The following is a 19,295-nucleotide window of genomic DNA, read 5'->3' on the forward strand; positions in this document are numbered from 1 at the left end:
ACATCAAAGACATAGAAGTATAAAGATGGGACAAGGCAGAGTCAAAATATTGTCACCAGGTGTAAATAGCTCTGTTGTTACGATATCGTAACAACATAGTTACCAATGTTAGGTTGTTTTAACAGCAAATGCAATTTTCAATTAATTGAAAACGTCAAAGGAATGCAATTTTGAGACCAATTTTTTGGTTTACAGAAATGTTATTCGTAAAATTGCTCTGAAAATATGATTTTTATGCTAACTTCTAACTGTTGTGAGGAGCGCCCCTATATATTTTTCACATCAACTATTCTTCCAAAATGCATTTTGTCCAGTCTTTACCATTTTAGGTCTTTGATTACATTCTTTAAAAACATCCAAAAGCACTTTGGTAAGAATTTTCCAAAAAAAAGTTATTTGTGATGGAATTCAAGCGTGATAGTGTGTTTTCTTTGTATTTGGCTGGAAAACAACAAGTGGTTATCGTTAGAGCACTCCAGAATTTAAATGTGAATAAATCTTTTGTGTCTCCTACCATTGCTCTTTACCGTGATACTGGTAGCGTAGCCCGACGTCAAGGAAGTGGACGATGAAAACAGCAACATCAGCAGAAATGTTTCGGAAAGTAAAGAAGTGACTTGATCGAAGCCATTGAAATTCCAAAAAGTGCAAGAATTTACACCGCAACAGAAAGAAAATAGACTCAAAGGAGCTAAAGAGTTGCTTCGTTTGGCCGAAAGTGGTAAACTGCCGAATTTGGTTTGCTCCGATGAGAAAACATTCGTTGTCCAGCAGTTTGTAAACAAACAAAATGATCGTGTTTACTTGCTAAAGAGGTCAGCTGAAAATGTGCACCTTCGGTTGGTCACCAGAACTCAAGCGCAGGTCATAATGATAGTGTGGGCCGCCATAACAGCCGATGGTCGCTCTCCGCTCGTATTAATCGACTGTGGCATTAGACTAAATGCCGAATATTATAGCGAAAATATTCTGGAGGGTGTATTAATGCCTTGGGCACGCAAACATTTTGGCCGTAGACCTTGGACATACCAACAGGACTCAGCATCATCGCACTCAGCATGCGCCACCCAAGAATGGTTACAGAATGGGTTTCCTCGTTTCATTTCCAGCGCACAATGGCCACCAAAATCTTCGGATAACAATCCGTTGGACTATTGTGTTTGGAGTATTTTGGAAAGCAAGGTTAGCAAATAAAAATACCAAAGCCTCTTTTACCTCAAGCAAACACTTCGCCGGGAATGGGCCAAAATACCGCAGAGCAATATTCCGGCAGCGCGTGACGGTTTCATTGGCCGTTTGAAGGCCACAGTTCGTGCCAAAGGTGACCAAATCGAACAAATTTAAACTTATTTTAAAATTTGATACTATTTCCGACAATTTTTGTTTCATTTAATAATTTAAAAAAATGTAAAAAATATGGCGCTTGACTTTGTTGCAGTTTTTTTTTCTCACCCTGTACATGTGTTTTGTCTGTATGGAGAACAACGTCGACTGAGTGCGTCGAATTGTATGTAACAAGTTAATGTGAAAAATAATCCTGTAGGAGTCGATGTTGTCGTTTCGCCCTGACCAAACAGCGACATAATTGTTTTTCCAGAGTTGTCGTGCCCACAGATGGACAAAAAGTCAAATACACATACAAATATTAACATACTTCATAGTTACCTTACATAGTTCATAGTTACATATTGTCAGCACAACTGGTGGAAATGGCCTTGTTTGGCTTTAAATATGAGATAAGTTATGATATAAGGCCCAAAAATACATAAAACGTATAACGAAATGAAGTCTGATATTAATCATATTCAAAGTTGGCATATCGGCAGAGCAAAGAAACCCATTTGGGGAAAAAAGGAATTAGAACCCTTTTTAAGTATTTTCGATTTAGAATTTTTCCAATGCACCTACCTTCAAGACAATACCGTTTTCTATCCGTTTTATGTCGTGATGTGTGTTTTCATTTCTCTAGCAGTTGCAAATTCAAGTATTCAAGTATAACTCTTTGCCTTCGATGTCTCTCCGGCACTTGCTTTAACTTGCAGTACTGTTCATACTCATCTACCGACCTGAAAACACAAAACTCCATCCTTCTCACAATCGCACATTTATGCTTTGAAAATCGCTCATCGTTTCAAAAGTCTCTTTGTTTTATTCAAATATTTTTGTAATTCAAGCAAAATTAAACTCATCATTTAATTGTAAATAACGAAACTAAATCAATCTTAAATAAAATGGGAATATAAATCGGACGAGAGTGAGAGTGTATCTGGCGATGCTGTTGGTGGTCGTGTTCGTGGACGACGTGTGTTTTTGTGGACCATTCTGATTATGGAATATCCAGATTTTATACGATATACGAGTTTTCAATGATGTTCGTAGTAAAAATTTGTTTTTTTTTTATTTAAAATTACAAATAAAAGTTTACATAATTCAAATACGAAACGAGAGAGAGAGAGTATGTGTGTGCTAGGTGGGCATGTGTGCGTATGAGTTTTGGGTGAGTAATGCGTAATTTGATACTAAGAATATAGGCAGATTTAGTTCTTTTTTAAGATATAAACAGGGGAGAGAGAGAGCGCGTGTGGGCATGTATGTAAACACGAGAAAGATATATAAAGAGTGTGAGTGAGAGAGAGAGAGAGAGAGAGTGCGCGATTGAAAACGCCTTACATAGAATCGTGATTATGAAAAGATGTTGTTGTTTGTTTTCATACGATATATGTTTTCATGTTTATTTGGAGAAATGTTCTTGTGGTTTCATTCATTTTTTATTTTCTTTTTCTATAAATTGTTGGTATTAAAAAATCTTTGGTTTTTGTGGCTGTTATCGGTAGATAGCGGTAGAATAAGCTAATAATAACTATATTGTTTTGGTGGTTTTTATTTTTATTAAATGTAGTTAAATTAATTTATTCTTCCTCTTCTTCCTCCTCCTCTTCTTCCTCTTCCTCCTCTTCTTCTTCCTCCTCTTCTTCTTCTTCCTCCTCTTCTTCTTCCTCCTCCTCTTCTTCCTCCTCCTCTTCTTCTTCCTCCTCTTCGACGACCTCCTCCTCGACTTCTTCATCTTCCTCAGCGATTTCATCATCAGCCTTGGCATCTTCCTCGCCTTCGGGTGTTTCGGGCTCGCCAGCCTTCTTGCCGGGTCTTTCGCCGAACCACTTGGGCAATTTGGCTATTTTGGGAGAAAGAAAAGCTCAATTAGAAAAATCCAGAATATATAAAGCATTTGGTGTTGGACAAAAAACATTAGAACGCATTTCCAACAAAAATCAAAATTGGTCAGGACAAATGCGTATGAACCAGAGTATCCATTCGATTAGTAGAGAGACAGTGTGAGAGAGAGATACACTTAAATACATACACTTTTGACGGCCGGTATATTGATCCTTCTTTTCGTTCCAGATCTTTTCATTGACCTCCTTGCCGAGTTCTTCCCAGCCCTAATGAGGGTTATTAGCATATGAGACAACAAGATGCACACACACACATAGACAGATAGATGGGTAACAGTTAACATGTAAAGGTTAAATCAACGTCATCATAAAAATAGACAAGAGTAGAAAAGAAAGAGAGAGAGATACATGTAATTGTTGTGTAACTGTATTGAGTGTAGCTGTGGGGAGAGAGAGCGTAAGAGTATAAATATATGTTGTGATTGATGCAATAGTCCTCCCATTCCATTTCGGGAGATCTTTCATGAACTGTGACTTCTGAGAGGGGAACAGGGTGTTCTGACAGTGTGCGGAAGTTGTGTTGCTGTAATTGTTGGGTTTGAATTCGTTGGATGGTTAATTGAACATTAAAACACATTTCAACACAACCGGAGCAGTAGCAGAAATATGTTGATTGGACCTGCTCCGCGTGTAAAACAAAACGCAACATATGGACATGTAAACGAACATCACTTCACAACTTAGAGCAGCTAAGTAGCTATGCTATAGCTTACATTTTGATCGTTGTGTGAACCGCTCTTGTCTTTCTTGCCAGACTTTCTCTAAAGTTTCCTTATAGAGCGTGTCGTAACCCTTTGAAATGGCAAAGAAACGATTACATAGATATTATTATGTTGAGGGTGGAGATTTTCGTCCACATTTTAAGAACCCATTGCATTGAATCACAGAGTTATGGTAATCAAAAATAGAAAATGAATTGGATGAATACTTACACCTTCGAAGAGCTTCTTCTTGTCGTCGTAAGAGCGGGTATCTACACGTCTTTCGTATTTGGAGGCAACTTGAATCTTGGGCGGGTATTTGCCAGTCAAAGCTTCGGGGTCGAGACCCTTCTTCAAGGCTTTGTGCCTGAGCTGTTGTTTCTGTCTTTCCTTCAATTCTTTCAACTAGAGGGAGAACGGGTGAGAGAAATCGGAGTCATGACACTGTTTGGCATGGGGTAAAACTCAACGGTATACTTACATCGTAATCCTGACGTTTCTGCCTTTCTTCCAAGTCATACTTCTCAGTTTCCAATTTGACGATGAGTTCCCACAATTCTTGGGCCTTCTCGCGCAATTTATCCTCGCTCAAGCCTTCGATGGCAAGAGGCTTGATACGGAACGACAGGGAGATCTTCTTCTCTTCCTCGAGTTGTTCCTTAGTCTTGTTACGCTCCATGGCAGCGGAGGAGAGACCCAACTATATTGTGCCATCACGTTCATACAGATCACACAATCATACACACACACACAAACATACAGAGACAGACACGCACACAAACAAGAGGACATTTACACAAAGAGACAGACAGACAGAAAGACCGACAGACGGACAAACAAACGACAGATACAAGAAACATATGTGTGTGTCACATATCGATTTGTATGTGTGATTTAAAGGTGGCGAAAGAGAAAAAATAAAGAGTAACAAGTGTTTAGAATTGTTGTTGTAGTTGTTGGTGTAGAAAACAAATTATTGTAGGCATAGGCGTAGTAGTAGGCGGTAGGTAGGTTGGTAGTAGGTAGTAGGTAGATGGGTGAACAGTAATTTGAATATTTTACAGAATATTTGATTTGTTGGGACCGATAGGAAGTGGCAAAGTTGAGGAAGAAAAAATATTAAAAGAGAGAAAAGAAAGCCACATAAGTATACAGCAATGCAGTAGATTGAAATAATTACCACGCCTGTGTCCTTCTTGGCGATGGTGAAGTTGGGGCCCTTCTTGTCCTTGTCCTTCATGGCTTGGAGCATGGCTTGGCGCTTCTTCTCGGCTTCTTCGAGGCGTTGACGCTTCTCTTCGATTTCGCGTTGTTTCTTTTCTTCAACTTCGCGAACGCGGCGTTCCTCTTCTTCCTTCTTGCGTTGAGCCATCTTTTGCTCTTCTTCGGCGCGAGAGATCTTGCGCTTGGCTTGCTTCTCCTTGAGTTTCTTCAACTCATCTTCTTCCTTGGCTCTCTGTTTGCGCCATTCGGTGATGTATTCCTTCAATTGTTCATCGAGGTCGGAACGCTTTTGGTCCTGGCGTTTGATGAACTCTGGATCACCCTCACCTCTGTAGCGCGAAAGATAGGCAGAGAAAACGAAATGTTAGTTATGTGTCTTTGCAAAAATCAAAAACCGAGCAAAGCTGTTCACAAAAAAGTTTCTATTGGTATATATTATGTAAGTAGTATACATATGCATGTATGTATGCGTGTACTAGTATGTATGTATATATGAGTATGGAACAATTCGATTCTGAGGTAAATTTTGGGCATTGGATACAAAAAAATATATATCGAAACGATGCAATTCCAAAAACCACAAACATACATACATGAGTAGCACTACTCTACATATGCTTGGCAGAACACATTTTGGCTACGTGATACAACGCATAGTTACATATTTACAACATATACAACACACGCACACACACACGTACACACAAAACACTTAGTAAAATATTCTATCTATATTTATTTGCTGAAGGCAAAAATAACAAAATATTCCTTCATTTTTTTTTTTTGTAACAAAAAGCAAATCAATAACATATGTATTGGTGAAGGGGGTGGGTAGAAAGTGGATGGGGTGTGGGTAATGGAATTTCAAACACCACTAATCAAGGCAGCTCTCACACGTTGAGAACTAATTTGAAACAGCACTTCTTTGCCACGTCATTAGCCGAACAAGTGGCACGCGAAGTGCCAACACTCAATCAGACGATGAGCGAGAGAGTGCTTCTGTTGACACCTCCAGTACTCAATTAATCTCAAGCCATTGATTTCGATATTGAAATCATAAATAGTATTGAAATTCAATATGTGTCGAAGCGTAAACAGATGTTGGCAGCCTGTTGATATTGTCGCCATCTCTTTGTGACGCTCAATTTCACATGTGCACATACGCACTTACACCAACTAAAACAGCAACAACAAGGTGTTTCGTCCCTGCCGAAACATGTTAATGTCCGTCCAACATGGTAATGGCACTGTTCTTAGGAAGCGCGCGAGAGATAGAGAGAGGGAACTTGAGAGTGGGAGAAAATAAAACTCTAACCGAACCGAAAGTGCCTGCAGAATGTCCGTGTGAATGTGTGTTTTGGAATAAATGATGGCTTGCTCTCAACGTGACCCAGTGCGTATCAGTGATTTTATTATTGTTGAGGGGGGAATATTACGTATACGTCAAACAAATGAAACCGTACTTGAGACCGAGTATCTGGAGTATGGCGCTGGTGGCTTGGTAGCTTGGTGGGTGGTTTTGATGTTAGAATACAATGTATAAATCATATGACACGTTTTTATTTACTTGTTATCGTAATGTTATGACGATTATTATTGTTATTACTGCTTTCATTGTTTCTATTATTACTTATTACTATTGTTTTTATTGTAATGTTCACGCACAAAAAGCAAAGTGTTTGGTGGTCGTGGTGTTCTGTGTTTGTTTCAATGTATGAGAGTGTTTGTGGCCAAAAATTGAACATTCAGTTTTGTTATGGGTTGACAAGTGGGTGATAACTACAAAAAAGGGCTCGAACAGTAAAAATGTTGTTTTTTTTTTTGCAATTTTGATAGTTTAAAGGAGAATAAGTGAGGATTGTTTTCAAGGGATGTCGACACAAACACGCCAACAAAATTTTGTCATGGGGTGTATGGAAAAATAAAACCTAAAATTACAGTTTACTGTAATCGTTTCTTTTGGGGTTTGGAAAATGGTTGCGTGTTTGTGTTGTTGAGCTTTGGAATGAGGAATCTTAAATATGGAACATATATGGCTTGGATGGGGAAATAGTAAAAATTTCGAGAATTTGCTAGAGCTTGAGGTTATTTACTCTAGGCCCGCAATTAGTTAACAGGCAACATAGTTACGATATGTACAATAGCAACAACAACAACAAAAACAACTATGACATTTGTGTGATTACTGTTCACTTTTACAACAATGCTTAAAACAAATCACTTACTCGGCTGGTGTCTGAGGTGGTTTTCTGTACACGCAATCGAATATTTAATAATTTTATTTGGTAATGATGATATTTGATTTGTTTAGAGTGTTGTTTGTTTGGTTGTTTGTTTGTTTTGTATAGATAGCAACGAACAAAAAATATTTATTTTGTTTTATAGTTTAGCATATGTGTGGATGTGGCCGCCGGTCGTGATGATGATTGCGAGCACAAAAAATAAAAGTATCGACAAAATGTTCGATTCGTTACAATTGAATACGTTTCGTTTCAAACAAAACAGGAAACAAAAACAACATTTACAACAAAAAGTGTTTGTTTTTTTTTTTTTTGGTCATTGAAATAGGAAAGAAAAAAGAAAAGAAGGAAATCAAACATTAAAAATAAGGTCCATCTTCAAAAATAGAAATAAAAGAACATGAACGAATCTAAGCAAAAAATCATTGTGCACAAAGCAATTGAAAAAGGAGAGAAACCTTGAATGAGATTTATACAAATGATTTGAACGAAAGATAGATAGTTTTTTTTTTTGGAAAATTTTATGAAATTTTTGCTTAGATCTTCAAAGAAAGATGAGATGAAGTCATTTTGATTTTTATAATTTGTTTTTTTTTTTCATTAACGGCCAAAGTAACGAAAAGGCTTTGAATTCAGAATTTCAATAACTTACTTCCTGAAATTAAATAAAGAAATGAAGGTAAAATAAAATTTGTTTTCATGTTTTGGCAAGGTAGACGACAACGTTTAGTTCAAGCCAGGATGAAAGTTATTTGAAATGTTTTTTTTTTTTTTGTTTTCTTTTTAATAGAACACCAATAAAGTAAAGAGTTGGGGTAGGGGAGAATAGTAATCCAATTTAATTTCTTCTGTTGTTGGCCAATTACAAACAAATTCGAAAAGATAGAGATAGAGACTAGCACTTTTTCTTTGAGGAATTTAGATGTTTTCTCTTTTTACACAGTAGATTATTATATATTTGGAGTGAGGAATGTTAATGCAATTTAATTTTCAGATATGGCAGTGTACTTACTCTTTGACCTCCTCGACAACCTCCTCCTCCTCTTCGGAACTGCTTTAGGTAAAGAAATGTTTTCAATACGGGAAACATTTTCACACAAAACATTAACACATGTGGGAACCGATAACGAACAAACCATGGTATGGGCGGGCATTTGGATACAGATACAGATTCAGACACAGGTGGTATTCGTCAATATGTGTTGTTTGTATATAGTATGTGTATAGTTCAGGATAGAGATCGGGTAACAGACAGGTGTAATGGTATGGAGGGGAAAACGTATGAAAGAGAAAACAGAATGACTTTAAATAACGAAACCAGACGAGGAACACAATAAAAACTCTATACAAAGACAATTTATTCCCCAATTTCCAGGAGACGCTTATAGCAATATATATTCAATATATACAAATTACATATACAAATTCGAATGCTAATATCTACATGAAATGTTTATTTTTACATTCTTAATATACATACACGAAGGATACAAGGACATTTCCATTTGATGTAATTGTATTGGAGGCGGTATGTGTGTATGTATTTATTTGTTCAAATGTTTGAATTGTGGTATTTTTTTAGTTGTTATTTATTTTTACAGACAGACAGACAATGTCTGTAGTGATGAATCAAGTAATTTGTAATGTTTTTGTTTTTTTTTTTATTTAAAAAATTGCTCGAACCGAATTTAACGATGTAATGCCCCGCGAAACTCTGCAACTTTTTGGGGCAATACTTCGTTGTGTCGTTCTGGAATGTCTTTGTTTGTTTTCTAATGTGGATTTAGTCGCTTTGCAGTTAATACTTACGTGTACTCCTCATCGTCGGACATGGTTATGGTTAGGGATTAAAAAAACCTGAAAGAAAACAAATAAAAGAAATGTGTTACAAAAGTGTTGTTATTCGAAAAAAACATCTAAATATGTCAAACATGCACTATTCATATTTCAGAAAAAAATGAAATCAAATTCAAAACCGGAATGTCCTATTACTATCAATAATAATTCGTAGATGTGTATGCAGATTCCAAAATTCCGTTCTGTTTTCAAAGCAAAATTCGATAGTGGCTCTAAAATCGTTGTGCAAATTATTTAGGTTGTTAACAGGTTTGACCTCTAACCTTTGAGACTAAAAAATAATGTTCGGTACGTTTGTAAACAATGCAGCACAAATCAATTGAAGAATATCTTAGATTTCTCTAAGCGTTTTCAACTCCAAAGGCAGAAATAACACCTACGATTACTTTCAATTCGTCTATTTAATGCCAATCGAATTCATAATCAAAGCTAATACACATCATTTATTTTACCAAATACTAAACGTAAACAATTTTTAGTGAGATTACGCATCAGACAGATTCTAAAATTAGATCCTGCTTTATAGACAGCAGCACATAACATGCTGGGCATACACAAGTACACTCACACACACACAAATATACTCATATATTCACGTGTCCAATAGCGAATATATACATGTACATACACACCCATGCATGTGTGTGTGTGTGTTCGTGTATTACTTTATGAATATAGAATATATCTCAAGGAGTATCAAACATACAAATGTATTTGTGTATGTCATAATTTTCTGAAAAATGAAAATATGCTTGTGTGTGTATGTATGCTCGCCCGCATATTTTCTTGTATCGCTCTTTAGTATATATACAATAGATGATCTGCATCTAGGCACTAATATTTGCTATGTATACATATGTGGAATATACGTGTTAGAGAGAGTGCCTGTGTGTGTGAGAGAGAATGAGTGAGAGAAAGTGACCATACTATTTCATCGTACAGTGTACTGGCTCAATATATATATATAAATTTAAAAATAGATCGTATTGAATTTCCATGAGAGCTCTTTAGTCTCTTTCGATCGAGCAAGCTAAGGAGCAACAGAAGAGACTTTTTACCTTGGCACAAAAAATAGCAAAAATATTATTTCACTACCTTTCGTGTGCGTGTTGTATTCGTAAAATAGTTCTTCTTTGCAGGTATTATAAATGGATTCGGAGATGAAGCAATATGTGGGCGGTGACCAAATATTTCCCATTGATAATTGAATTATATTTTATATATCTATATCTACTAATTAAATTATTAAAAAAAATTAGGGGCTGTGTCTATGGCTTTGTGTGCATGTGTAAGTGTGTATCTTTTTCAAATGAGTGTATAGTGTGTATTCGTGTTAAAGCTATTTATATAATACTTCATATTTCCAGACATAGCTTGGCTTATTCCAAAAAGTTGATCTGCTTATGAGCTATCCATGCATCAGTACTTCGGCTTATTACACTTTTACACATGCACACAGCTTTTATTATTTTTTCAAGTCTACTTTTCTCATTGTCCGTCCCAGGCAGCAGACTCTATTCTTAATTTTCGTGGGCCACCGGGACAATTGGAAATTTCTTTATTTTATTTTATTTCGTTTCATTTGTTTTCTGTTTTCGTTCTTGTCTCGGCTGCTGCTGGTGCGATAGGAAGCAAATATGCGCTGCCAGCCGAGAGCAGTCGGTAACAAATATATCATGTAACACTTTGAGGTTGCCAGTTCTAATAGAATGTCCTATTTTTAGAACGCGTAGAAAAACGATTCGAAACGATTCGTTGAAAATAGTACAGGATGGCGAATATATTTAACACTCGAATTCAATTTTCAAATATTTCACTCAATTACGGATTGCATTTCGAAATAGTTTTTCTAAATTACATTTATATTCACTTTAGTTTATTAATTTTATTGATAAGTTGATGTGTTCCAATATTATATAACTCCTTTCGTTTTACATTGACACAGAAAGTTGTGTTTAAATAGCTCCTCGCCCAGTTGGGTTCCATCCGATTTGTAGTTAGAATTTTAATTTAAGGATTATCACTTTCATAAATTTTTAATAAAGTCTTTTTCCATATTTTTCTTTATTAATTTTACTTTTTAATTTTGATGTTTTTTTTTTTTTTTTGGTCAGAACTTACTTCGGGAAAAGAAACAAATTAAACTCTCTACTGTTGTCCGAGCAGCTGACGTCGTTGGAGCGAATGCTGCGGTTCGACTAAACAGACTGACGATCTACCAAGAAACAACACGCTATGTTAAAGATTTTTTTCGGAAAATAGAATGTTCAGTTTTTCATCACCACTACACCGACAGCAGAGAATTTTCCAACGAAGCAAACAAATGGAGGCTGCATGCTCTTGCATCGCTTTTTCTTGTGTATATACGAGGTTAGCCGAGAGTACTTGTACTTGTGTTCTATCTCCGACAGACATCCTAGGGAGAGTCGTTGTCTGACGTTATGCTTTGAATGCTCCTCTATGCTTTCCTTTCGTGCCAGACAAGGAGAAAGAATGCAAGGTGAAAAGAGATATCGAGCAAAAGAATGGCACCTACACAGGTTGTAGGGGGGATGAAGGGAGGGGGAGAACATTCATTTGGCTTGCGTTTTGAACTGATCGTGTGATATATATGTTTGGTGTGTGTGTGTGTGCGCAAGTTAGAAGATTCTATCATAAACATCTCATTTCGTTATTAAAGCTCATAGCATATTTTTGAAATAGAAACTTTCACACACACACACATCTACACAGACAGACTTTTGTGGGTGTGTGCGTATACATTTGTTGGTGTATTTATGCATATTTATATATATAATCATGATCTATACCTGAACTGTTTTGAATATTTTCATTGTAGGTGATGAATATCGATCGTGGGTGGATGAACAAGAGAGAGATTCGTTTGCTGAGTCGTTTTCTTCCCAGTGCTGTTCATGTGACGACAACAATTTTTAATGTTAATGTTATTCCAATTTGTTGTTGTCCGTTTCAAATATGGCCAAGTATCGTTTAACACGATTAACTCAATTTGTCCATCGAATGCTCGCTATGTTCACCAACACATTCCCCATTCCATTTCATTCCATCCTCTCTACTTTGGAATATACATATTTATATGGACTTGCTTCAACAAAATTCTACCCACTTGGCGTAATGACGTTGGCGATCATTGCCACGAATTCGGTGTCCCATTGTTGCCTCATACTTTCTACAACCACCTTCACTTTGTGATCGTTGGCACGCATATATACATATATACATAATTACAACAACGTTTTCGGCAACAACAAACATGCCAAACAAATATTTATCAATGGGCACTGGGCCAACGGAAATTTGCATGCATTTATTGACTTCCTTTCAGACTTACAAACACAGAACTTTGCATTGGTTTGTCAGCGAGATATGAGAAAGAAGTATAGAAACCAATGGACCTTTCTTAGCCTTTGAACTAGACCTACATCCAGCTTCACCACCCCTCATTTCCATTCCTTCTCTTACAAAAATTTCCATTTCCACCCACAAGATGGAACGTCACCGCAAAAAGTTCCTGCATTAGGGTCATCGCTGTGGGTGCACAGAGACGGTGGGTGGGGGACAGCATTTATTCTCCAGATTTATTTTTGTTCTACTCATTGTTTTCATATTAAATATGTAAGTATGCCCCTGTACATAACACATGCGAATGTGTCAGTGTGGCAGTCTATGTGTATGTGTGATCTCACACTGGCACATCGGCAGAGAGAGAGTCCACATACTTTTAGCAACCAAAACACATATGTATGTCGGTCTGTACGCCTGTCTATTTGTTTCAGATGTTTCATATATGTATATTCTTGATATTTATATCATTTTCATTTTATTTTATTTAGTTCTTGTTTCTTTTGTTGCCCGAATTATTTTCCTCTCCTCTGTATAGATATGTCTGTATGTAAACAAAATATGTTTTGGCTTTTATAAAAATTCTTATTCAGTATTAACAAATCTATAATAAAGAAATGCGTTCCTAAAATAGGAATACAAATTAAATAATTCATGATATTTTGTAATCTGGCGAATTTCAGAAATTGCTTAATTTTTTATAAAATATTTGCAGAAATATTTTAAAGATGCAACTCCTCATGGTAGAAAAATTACTGTTTTCCAGAATTACGAGAATGTAAAACTTTTTACTACCATAACAGATTCTTCCTTTATGGTGCCGAGAAAAAATTGCAAAACTATTAGATTCTTCCAGGCTCTGGAACAGACCATTTTTTTCAACTTTCATATTTGTTTATTCATTGTCAAATGAAGAGTAAATAAAAATTAGTAGTTGTCGACGTTTGAGAACAACTGATGCCAGTTTTTGTAGTATGACGAATCTCACAATATACAATCTGAATTGAAATTGTAATATTTCTTAGCGTAAATCTGAGATTGTAAGGTATTCAGAAACACATAATCAATTCTCGAATTCTTAAAAACTCGTAACAGTTTCCAAACTGTAAAATAAAGCTTTCGTTTTCGTTCTAAGACTTCGAATCAGCTTTTGGTACATAATTGACCAAACATGTCAATATCTCTTGCATACATTTTCGGATGCGAGTATTTGGTTGTGTTTACCCGTTTTCAAATATAAAATTTTGGAAAATTATTCGACAGTAATTTCTTGTCTATCTTTTGAAAAAAAGGAACACATATTAAAGACATATTTAAAGTGACATTTTCAACATTTATCTTTAGCATTTTTAGTGATTTGATAGCAATATCACGAGATTTAAATTGTGATCCGAATCGGGTGACCCCTTCATCATTCACATAGAATGCACATTATTGTTATAAGTCATATGTATTAAGGAATTGGAATCAGCTTCCAAAAATAAACATTATGGTTCTGTAACGGACCGGGGTGGAGTGGTACACAACGATAATGTACCGTACAATAATACAAGGCCGGCCGACTTTATGGTAACCTGCACCAATTTGCATATTTAGTAGAGCTACCCATAATATATTATCGATTTTGAATGCCTTTTATGACTTTAAAGCAGATGTAATTTAAAGCCCAAAATAACTTTAATATGGGAGTGCATCCTACTCTTGTTCGATTTCTACTAAATTTGACGAACTGAACCGATAATCATTTAAATCCATCTTCCGATTGAGAATAGAAGCGTATCCAATAAACTAAAATTTTAAAGAAAATAATATGTTATGGCGATTCCTCTAAAGCTAATAAGAGCCATTTACGATTTTTAAGAAATACCTATGAAATTTTAGTATACAGTGTTTTTTACAACTATCAGCACCGAGAATGTTTCCTTAGGACGAAGTGTTTAAAACCTCTATTTTTATATGTTTAAACTTAAGATAATATAAATAATATTCCTTTTTCTAAGATATTTTTATAAAATATGCCACTCGTCATACGTAAATCCTTCAGATATAAAATTAAATTGTATTTGAAAAATGACAAGATAAAGTACTTCAGGAAAAGGTTGCCATATTCGATTAAGCAAATAAGTCTACCCATGGTATAATAAAAAGGTAAGGTACATCTAACAGCTGATTACAATTTTCTTCTAATTGTGCCCGACTTCTGCCAATTTTGTGGATGTATTTATTGTTTTGAAAAATCAAAACAAAATATTTTCAAAACCAATGATTGGAAGACACGTACATTGTAGCTCGCGCATTAAAGCTATTAACCCGTTTAGCCATGAAATTGAACAGATTGGATCATGTTTTTGGGAGAAAATTCAGGCATTTTTTTGTGATATTTAACTCAATTTAAAAATTAGGAAAAAATGAAAAAATTAAAACAACAACAATTTTGAATGAGTCTGACAGAAAGCGGGCATAGCCTCAGGGCTGTATTTCTGTAGTTTTACGAAACTGTTCTACCTTCTTATTGTACCATGAGTCTACCCAAGGTAGATCTAACAGGTAACCGCATCGGCGAATTGCTACAACAAAGTAACTTTTGTGGTCCCCTCAAATGTCAAAATATGCATCTAAGGCGAAAAACATAGATTCGCCATGACATTTAAAGGTTGCGGCAAATTTGTTTCAACCAATCAGAAACGAGGTGTTTGTTTACATTTTATTTTGTGTGCCTCTCGTCGTAAACGAACGTCGCAATAAAAGTTTTTATTGTAAAACAAATGAGAGTAAAATAAGTATTAATTGTAGTATTGCAATATTTTTAAACCAAGAAACTTATAATGACTATATTTTACTGGTTTAAACCGAAAGTTTTCCGGAACTGCAAATGACAAGAGTCGAATTCTTGCACTACTTCCCGTGATGTGCTTTGGGAATCTTAGATGTTGAGGCTAACTTAATTCTTAAAGCTGCACTCCATTCTAACCTCCTTCCTTCATTTTCTTTTAATTTTTTTTTACTGGTTTCACTCTTAACTTGCTATTATTTGATATATTATAAAAATGCACTTTTAGGGAAGACAACATAAGGTGTGTCTGGTTACTTTTCCAGCAGGAATTTTCTTTCTGAGAGAAAAGGTAGTTTTATTCTCTTTTGCAAGGAAAATGCGAAAAGTAAACAGACGGTATTCCTGCAGAAGCTTGCAACTAATCAGCTGAATTTTCAAAACAAACCAATTTGTCCCCCATAAGGAGAATTAAAACAAAGGAAGCAATACTAATTCTACAAGTTTTTTAAATAAAAATGTTGGAAATAGTCTTTTATTTCCTTATTACATATTAATATTTACGTTTTCCACATTTTTTAAAGTTGTTCTCCAAAAACAATTAGTCTTTAAAATTCCAAAAAAATATTTTCAAATTAAAAGCACAAAAATAAATAAACAAACAATAGAAAACATCTGATTGAATGTCGATAAATGAGAAGAAGAAGAGTTACAAGTGATTGCAAGAAGAAATTTGTCCAGCAAGAATTTGAAACTCTCACTGAAAGAACTGTCAAAATTTCTCTCTTTTGCAGAACTTTCGAGTTAACAGACGACTTCCAGTAACAATTTGTAACAATTGTTACAAATTTTAGGGTAACCAGACACACCTATAAACAGATTTGTTGTTGCATTCATTTAGGGCGAATTCTTCATTACAACAATTTGTTTTGACATTTAATGGTGCCGTCAGCTGGGCTGATGCGATTACCTAGTACATCTACCTTGAGTCTACCTCTATTGTTTTGCCATGATAGCAAGCATTGTGAAGATCTCGGTAATATTTCTGCCCGGTTATTCTGAGCCTTTGATCCTTAGACTGACTTAAAATAGAACGTTATTCGAGAACTACAACTATCAGCAACAAGAATGTTTCCTTAAGATGAAGAGTTTAAAATCTATCTTTTCATATGTTTAACCCCTAGTAAAGATAAATTTAAAATTCGTCTTCCTAAGATTTGCAACATATAACTGTTTTTACATGCCTAGGAATGCCGAAAATAACTGATTATATATACAGGGTAAGATGAAAGAACTGCAACCAACTTCAGACTGCTGTAATTTTAAAGCCACTCGTCCGACATCTGTTAAAATTATTCCAGTGACAGCTCATTATATTGTTTACAAGCGTACAAAAGAATATTGGTGAGAAATTGTGATCGAATTCTGGCGTGATGGTGTGATTTCTTTATATTTGGCTGGAAAACCACAAGTGGCTATCATTAGAGTACTCCAGCATTTAAATCTTTTGTGTCTCGTACCATCGCTCGTTACCGTGGTACTGGTAGCGTAGCCCGACATCAAGGAAGAGGACGGAAGAAAACAGCAAAATCAGCAGAAATGGTTAGAAAAGTAAAGAAGCGACTTGACCGAAATCCGCGTCGCAGTAGCCGAAAAATTGCTCAAATATTGAAAAATGAGCTCGGAATGAGCCATCGAAATTCCAAAAAGTGCAAAAACTTACACCGCTATGGAAAGAAAATAGACTCAAAAGAGCTAAAGAGTTGCTTCGCTTGGCCGAAAGTGGTGAACTGCCGAATTTGGTTTTTCCGATGAGAAAACATTCGACCAGAAGTTTGTAAACGAACAAAATAATCGTTTTACTTGAGCGGTCGCTCTCCGGTCGTATTAATCGACCGTGGCATCAGAATTGTGACTGGAGTATTTTGGAAAGCAAGGTTGGCACTAAAAAATACCAAAGTGTCGATCACCTCAAGCAAGCGTTTCGCCGGGAATGGGCCAAAATACCGCAGAGCAACATTCGGGCAGCGTGTGACGGTTCATTGGCTCGATTATTTTGCCATGTATTAATGGGTTGGCTTTGGCCTGGCTAATATAACTGCTGCCAGATTATTTATGAAAATTGCTCACAATTTCGTATGTGAACAACTAAACTAAATTAGTCGCTGAGCTCTACCGATAGCAATAGTGTTGTCAATTGTATTTGAGCTTTTCGTTCATTCGCGTTTTCATTTTAACGATTTTAGTCGCTAACCCCAAAATGAGTTACAAAATTCCGTTACTGATATGTAATTGACAATGTTTGTTACTGCAAGTGCAAAATTTAGTCGACTCCTGGTACCAAAAAACTTACAATTGTGCTAATAATAATTGCCTAGTGTACATATTTGTTTAAACTCAGTAAACATGACAATTGTTTATGATATAAAAGAATATGTGGATTAGCATTTCGTCACTAATTAATGGTCTGTTCCAGAACAGCAAGAATGTGAAGTTTTTTACTGCAATAGCCGACTTTCCTTTTATAATATCGAAAAAAAAAATAAAAAACGTAGTAGATTCTTATACGTTATGGAACAGAGCTTTAGTCATTCATTCTGCAAATAAATATTTTATTTTTAATTTTTAGTAATTTATCAATTTTGATCAAAAAATCGTGCAATCTGCCAGTAGCATGGAATATAGTATCGACTTCCATATTTAACAAGTGGATGTGTGTCATAACGCACTTAACATGAGTATGTTAAAACTGGTAAATTAATTTATTCAAATCGCGCAGAATCAATCATAGCTCAAACCATTTCTTAAACATTCTCGAAAAATATTCATAAAAAATCTTTGCATCTGATCAAAATTTGAAAAACAAAACATTCATTATTTTTCGAAAAAAACCTTTTTGAGAGTGTTAGGGTATATTAACTTTGTCATTCTGTTTGTAACCTTCCTAAATATTAGTCGTAGACCACATAAAATGATCAGCATAAAATTCTAAATCGATTTAACGATGTTTTAATCGCAATACAGTCCACATTATTTGATGTAGAGCTTCAACATTTGGCAAAACAATTTGTATTGTATCAAGTATCTAAAATTATATATATCTACGTCCACGTTTTCGTATATCCCCCTTATAAGGGTTCTCCAGATATTCGGTATTTTGATGATTTTCGCCACATTTTTTAACGGATTTGTCATAAAATGTGTATTTGATTTGTCTAAAAAATGGTCTGTAGTTCATAATGTGTTCTAGCTCCGTTGGCAGAACATTGGATAGTTTGGTCTACGTTTTCCTATAGCGCACATGAAACGTTACCCACCGAAATTCGGTATTTAATCCTAGTCATATTTACCCACAAAACTCTTCAAATCAAATGTGATATTTTAGCAGATTTGGTAGATGAAAATCCCTGAAGTATAAAATTTTCTATAGAAAAGGTCCCCGTTGAAACTTTAAAAGTCTAACAGCATTATCCAAACGGTCTTACAGGTATTTGCAGTTTAAAGTTGAACACGTTTTAATTCAGATGTTTTTTTTTAAGAAAATGGAGGGTATTAAAAGTTCGGTCCGGCCGAACTTTATGTTTTTTTTACTTGTTTTCAAATGTCGCCATCGTCACTATACCAACCTTGAGATATGTAGCTCTGGTTAATGAATAACACCATTTTAATTGTGTTGAAACTAGTGGAATGTTCATACTTTCCTCGCTCTGTCATGCAATGGATTTTCATCGAATCAGATCATTAGCTAATATTTATCTTTCGTATTCTAACAGCAGTACTAGAGTTGCCTTCCTCTCCTCACAAGTTAGATCGTAATCAAAAAATTAGCTGTTGCATTCCTCAAATAAAAGGGGATCTCTTTCCCAAGAAAACTGTAAAGAAATGTTCCAAGTTTAAAAACGGCAGA

At 35.4% G+C, this 19,295-nt stretch overlaps 1 protein-coding gene across 17 annotated transcripts; it reads right to left on the reverse strand.

Moving 5' to 3' along the window:
- Positions 1 to 2,126: 2,126 nt before the first annotated feature.
- LOC131802136 (troponin T, skeletal muscle) lies at positions 2,127 to 11,524 on the reverse strand. 17 transcript variants are annotated; one of them, XM_059121582.1, is made up of 9 exons: positions 11,377 to 11,524; positions 9,208 to 9,255; positions 8,411 to 8,449; positions 7,384 to 7,407; positions 5,118 to 5,487; positions 4,416 to 4,634; positions 4,166 to 4,339; positions 3,362 to 3,440; positions 2,127 to 3,172 (listed from the first exon to the last, which is right to left on the reverse strand). In XM_059121582.1, the coding sequence occupies exons 2-9, from the start codon at positions 9,228 to 9,230 to the stop codon at positions 2,910 to 2,912; spliced, it is 1,191 nt and encodes a 396-aa protein (XP_058977565.1). In that variant the 5' UTR covers positions 9,231 to 9,255; positions 11,377 to 11,524; the 3' UTR covers positions 2,127 to 2,909. The 17 variants fall into 17 exon arrangements, with proteins under 17 accessions (XP_058977565.1, XP_058977564.1, XP_058977563.1 ...); XM_059121581.1 differs by having other exon boundaries at positions 8,411 to 8,452; XM_059121580.1 differs by lacking the exon at positions 3,362 to 3,440 and adding an exon at positions 3,947 to 4,025 and having other exon boundaries at positions 8,411 to 8,452.
- Between the last annotated feature and the right edge of the window lie 7,771 nt (positions 11,525 to 19,295).

Source organism: Musca domestica, unplaced genomic scaffold (genome assembly GCF_030504385.1).
Source record: "Musca domestica strain aabys unplaced genomic scaffold, Musca_domestica.polishedcontigs.V.1.1 2, whole genome shotgun sequence".
Taxonomy (NCBI): domain Eukaryota; kingdom Metazoa; phylum Arthropoda; class Insecta; order Diptera; family Muscidae; genus Musca; species Musca domestica.

Bases quoted from the DNA above. Each gene is read 5' to 3' on its own strand.
- LOC131802136 (XM_059121577.1), bottom strand. From the start codon at position 9,230: ATGTCCGACGATGAGGAGTACAC. The intron at 7,408-8,410 runs GTAAGTACACTG...TTGCGTGTACAG, and splicing joins GTTGTCGAGGAGGTCAAAGA to AAAACCACCTCAGACACCAG. The intron at 4,635-5,114 runs GTAATTATTTCA...GGCACAATATAG, and splicing joins CCAAGAAGGACACAGGCGTG to TTGGGTCTCTCCTCCGCTGC.